Genomic DNA, 5,000 nt, shown 5'->3' with positions numbered 1-5,000 from the left:
GAATTACTTCTTCAATCTTTCGTTACACTGTCTTTGAACACTGTTTAAAGGATAGGTGCAATATTGCGCTCCCTTTTTAAACATGATGTATTTTTCGTATATAACTATACATTTTTATATGCGCAAGAAGAGTACCAACCCTACATAACAAACGTGTACAACGAGGAACAAACTTTTCATCTTTTGGTTCATCTTTTCACTTAATTGTGTTTCAAGAGGCGTCATTTTTCAATTATAAGCAAAGGTTTCGTAAAACATAAACAAGTAAAAATTAGCGATAGGAAAGAACGATGTTTTGGTGACATTTTAGCAGTTGGGATTATGGAGGGAAATGAAACGTGGCGGAAAAAACATTGGCGAACGTAGCGAACCGTACGTGTCCCTCGGTCGGCTCGCTTCATTCGCCATTTTCTTTTTTTGCCACGTTCCTTTTCGCTCCATAACCCCAACTGCAGTGAAGTTCAAATGCACGATGTCACGATGTCACCGAAACGTTATCGCTCATTTTCGATTGTCTCGGAAATTAAATAAGCACATTAGCGCTTTCCTGTTGCAGGATAATTCAGCTGCTAGAAGAAACCATGTGCTAGAAGAAATTTTTCGTTGAAAGTGCGTACAGTTTTTGAAATGTTGAATTTTTGATAGTGGCAATCTTGGCCTTCGTAGCTGGCGGGATATTCTATCGCAGGAGTAAGATGGTTTTGGCCGCGAGTTGGCCGCGAATGGCATGGTGACTAGTAACTTTAAAAACAACGAAGCAACCATCGATTTCCTTCCACATGTTTAAATAATCCTGCAATAAAAGTACCTCGCCAGCTACGCTGGTTATGATAATCGATGGTCATTTTGTCGTAGGTGTGAACTTTGACTTCTTTGTGGCAAATAGTACCCATCTCTCTCACGACTTTACTTAGAATCGAGGCTATTATGTAATGTCAATTTCAAGATGGCGCTCGCTCTGCGGACCGGTGAGTGGCGTTGGGTATTGATAAATAGAGGTTTTGGTCTTTTCAGAAATCCTGTTCGATCTTTCAGTTTTATGATATGACACACTTCAACATGTAGTTACTTCCAACAGGTCTAATTTAATGTAATCGCGTTTCGTTTGGCTACTTCCACCACGTACTTTTCCCAAGATTAGGAAAAAAAAAAAGACTTTTGCTTTGTTTACGTCTTTTGATGACGTATCCCAGTCGTTTGGCGCCTTGAAATGTACATTTCTATGCTATTTATGCTGCATATCGATCATGGTTGTGTTTCTGGATAGTAGAAACGTACAATTGAAGAGGAACCACAAACTAGCTAGTGCCTTATTATTGCAAGAGTAATAGGTTGCTTCAGTGTTATCCGCCTTGTGGGATATTGCATTTATAATCGGAACCCTCTCCCTCCCCTATGGATAAGGTCCATCAGAATTCGACGGGTAGGAATCTTTTCAAAGGCACCAACAAAAAAGTGAAGGGGTAGGAAGATTTTTTCAAAGGGTTCTGACAATAATCCGACTGGTAGGAATCTACTCATCCATACCCCAGGGTGGGATCGTAAATGGAACGTCCCTGTCCCAGTTTCTCAAAGGGCTATGAATTTATCCAGCAGACATATCATTACCCAGGGGCCCATTTCTTGAAAGTTCCGAAACTTTTCGTTTTCGGGTGTAACAATTCCCTCCCTATCGCGATCAATTTCCTCTTAGTTTTTAGTTATCCTGTATACTTAACAGTTATTATTCCATGAGCGCGCGTTGGATATGAGGTGGTAAATAGCCAACGAGGCACGTAGTGCCGATTCAGGCTATAACCAGACTGGTATCTGCATTTTCCTTTTTATGTTTGAGAAAATGGAAGCAAAAAAATTAATGGGAACAGTTTGGCAATCTATATACATGTACGCTTCTTTGTGACCGGTCCATCTTAGGGATCCATATTGCAAAATTCCGACTGCTCAGCCAGTCAAAATTCTCCATTTTATCTCGGACCAGTAACAGACTGTTTTCTTATGTAATAAATGCTATTCATATGCGAGTAAGTGGATGGGTATTCTAGAATCTAGCCACCTACATGTAATCAAAACTAATGGAGTTATTATCAATAAAGATGGTGATTCATCCATTGGTTAGTGCTATACAGCTTTTTAATAACGGAGGGATGGTCGTTACATGTATTTTCCTTACGTCATTATTGTGACAGGTCACAATGTCTTGCCAGCTGTAAGCCGTGGATGGTTTAATAGTCTAACATTGTGGAAGGTGTGTCCGCAGAGGTAAGAGAGAAATGGAATGATAATAACTGCAATAATAATTCTAGGAATTACAGACCTGCATACACTGTATTAGCAAGGATCTACAGGGTCAAACCAGAAGAAGAACAGACGTCTCTCCGGTGGTTGTCAAAGAGCTCATGCATGGTATTGCAGCATCTAAACAACCCCCAGTTTCAGAAGGGTACTTTTTGAGTTGAGGTCTTGTTTAAAAAAGGTTCTCTTGTTACCTAATTAAGAAGCAGTGTAGCACTCTGGTTAGTGCACTGGATATTATGTGCATTCGCCCAAGTGGTGAAGGTGACCCTACACTTATGTTGTTATGATTATGCTGAATTTACATGTATTTTACCTGTGGACGTCCCATATACAACTACCGTACATGTACACATAGTTTTCTCTGATCAGGTGGTTTTTTGTTTCAGGCAATCTGTTCCTTTCAGATAGTATTTTAGGTTGACTTGCCATGAACTTATAACAACAGCGCATCATTATAAGTTTATCAAAGCGATAGTTAAAAGTGGTGCTGAATTTTCCCCTTGAATCAAGTTTCCTGTTTAAATTGAAATATTTTTTATTTGTCATTGCAGTCTTGTAGTTGCGAGTAATAAAAAAAGCACTGTTGCAGCAGCTTCATCTGGGAAAGCCAAAGGAAGTCTGGACAATGCTGCAGGTATGCATACAGCTACAGTTTGTACATGTACACGACTGTTACAGCACCGTTTGGGTTCAGTTCATGAAAGACTAAACAGCACGTAAAATAACGTACAACAGAAGCAATGTTTACTAACCCTAAGCACAGTAAAGCTGCATTCTACACCCAGTCAATATCAAGAGCTGTGCTGTATCCACAGGTTGCCCAAGCTCTCCGCATATGTACTCAAACGTTAGTCTTGTTTGGTAGCTTGTTTTATGTTACAAAGGCGCTATTAATATTTTTGAAAAAGTTTGAATAAGAACTTAGAACAGTTTTGTTTTAAACTTGATGAAATGTAATTTGTCCTATGATTAAAACATAATCCTATCTTTTTGGTGTGATGTATTCTTTGTTGTTTTCAGTTTGGTCTCGTCTTAGGCCTATTTGAAGCGTCTTTCATGAGTCAGTGTTAACTTGGTTTCCCTCTGCTATGAAAGAAAATTAACTTTGGTGACACCAGTCCAGTATCTGGAATTGCTGGGCACTGTTATTAATTATTTTGGTCAGAATGATTATTGCTACCCCGGTAATCATTTCAGTTCCTCTTGATTCAAGTAGTGTAATGCAGTTTGCATTTTTTGTATATTTTCTAGAATTCGTTGTGGCCAAAATTGATGATGTAGTTAACTGGGCACGGAGGGTAAGCTGATGAATCCGATCTGTTTTGTATACTTTAACTATAGTACTGTGAGAAATAATTATCGTAATTGAGATGAGGGGTACCACATGGAAGGGAGCTTCGAATAAGGCACAGCAGGTAAAGGCATAGAGAGTAGGAAAATGGTCTAACTGCTGTCATTTTTCTCATGTGATTTTTTTAGCAGTGTTTTCTGCTTTCTTTCTTTTGCTGTTGCTACGAGTACTGTACATGCGTCTTGGTGTAATGAATTGGTTTATTGCAAAAAGGGGATAGGCAAGAACATACTTCATGTAGTTGCAAATTGTTTTATTGACAAAGCTTACAATATGAATAATTATCTTTCAAGATTGTAGATTTTCTCTCTCTTGTATAAGAAGGTCGTGCATAATTTTGGACAAGTAAGATGTACATGTATTAGGTGTGAGTTGTTCTTGGTCTTTGGAAAGAAACCCTTTTTTTAATTAAGTAATAAAAACATAATTTTTTTTTTTGTCTTTTTTCTACAGGGTTCTTTATGGCCGATGACATTTGGTCTTGCTTGTTGTGCTGTTGAGATGATGCACTTTGCTGCTCCAAGGTAAAGTTGCATTACCGGTAATTTAAAATCTGAAAACCATGCAAATGGCACTGGAGAACACGTCATCAAGACTGCAAATTTTAGTTTGTTTGACTGTTTGATTTCTTACTGATATGAGAACTTGAAATCGTCAATGGTCAACCTTTCAAGCCAAGTACCTTTTACACTGTAATTACTGGAGTATGGCAGGAGTCTAAAAGGCAAGGTTTAGCTTTAAATCTCTTCAAGAATAACTTGACCATTAGGAGCCGTTACAACCTACATGTATAAAAGCAACAGTCACCAACAAGAGGTTTAAGATTTCGTAAATCTTATTTAGAACCCTCTAAAACAGTAACTTTAACATCCCAAAGATTTAGTGTTAGATAAGTGTTTTTTTTTTAGGTTAAACTTCGAATTAGATATTTTAATGACCACAATCGAGACATGCTCTCCGAGGTACAGTGTATTAAGAAGTTTCCTCTAATTTTAGACCCACAGTGTGACCAAATAGGTGCAAAGTATTTACAGTAATCGTATATTTTTCTATGTTACAAAAAAGTAATTTAAGTAAAACAGAAGTACATGTATCTTTTTTTTTCATGGTCTAGCTCTTACAGCTGTACGAACCTTAAATTGAGGTCATCTCAAGTACATGTACAATAAAAATAATGCCAACAAGAGTCCCTCAAAATAGAGAGTTAAATGTAAGACAAACCTCTTGCTAAACTCGACCTTATGAGAGAGGCTGCTGTGCTCTGTTTGCATGTGAAGCCAATAGTAAGATAATATTGTCAACCCTGGTGTGGATATTGTGTGAGTATCTTTAATTACTGAGCCTTCTTTGAAAT

At 37.9% G+C, this 5,000-nt stretch overlaps 1 protein-coding gene across 1 annotated transcript in view; it reads left to right on the top strand.

Moving 5' to 3' along the window:
* Positions 1 to 912: 912 nt before the first annotated feature.
* LOC138022209 (NADH-quinone oxidoreductase subunit B-like) overlaps positions 913 to 5,000 on the top strand; it is a 9,163-nt gene continuing 5,075 nt past the window's right edge. The window contains exons 1-5 of the mRNA XM_068869269.1: positions 913 to 968; positions 2,187 to 2,259; positions 2,847 to 2,929; positions 3,547 to 3,593; positions 4,100 to 4,170. Coding sequence (XP_068725370.1) covers positions 947 to 968; positions 2,187 to 2,259; positions 2,847 to 2,929; positions 3,547 to 3,593; positions 4,100 to 4,170 — 296 coding nt within the window. The 5' untranslated portion in view covers positions 913 to 946. The remainder of the gene's footprint in view (positions 969 to 2,186; positions 2,260 to 2,846; positions 2,930 to 3,546; positions 3,594 to 4,099; positions 4,171 to 5,000) is intronic.

This window comes from Montipora capricornis, chromosome 2, assembly GCF_036669925.1.
Source record: "Montipora capricornis isolate CH-2021 chromosome 2, ASM3666992v2, whole genome shotgun sequence".
Classification (NCBI taxonomy): Eukaryota; Metazoa; Cnidaria; class Anthozoa; order Scleractinia; family Acroporidae; genus Montipora; species Montipora capricornis.
This window is presented reverse-complemented; position numbering and strand designations above follow the sequence as displayed.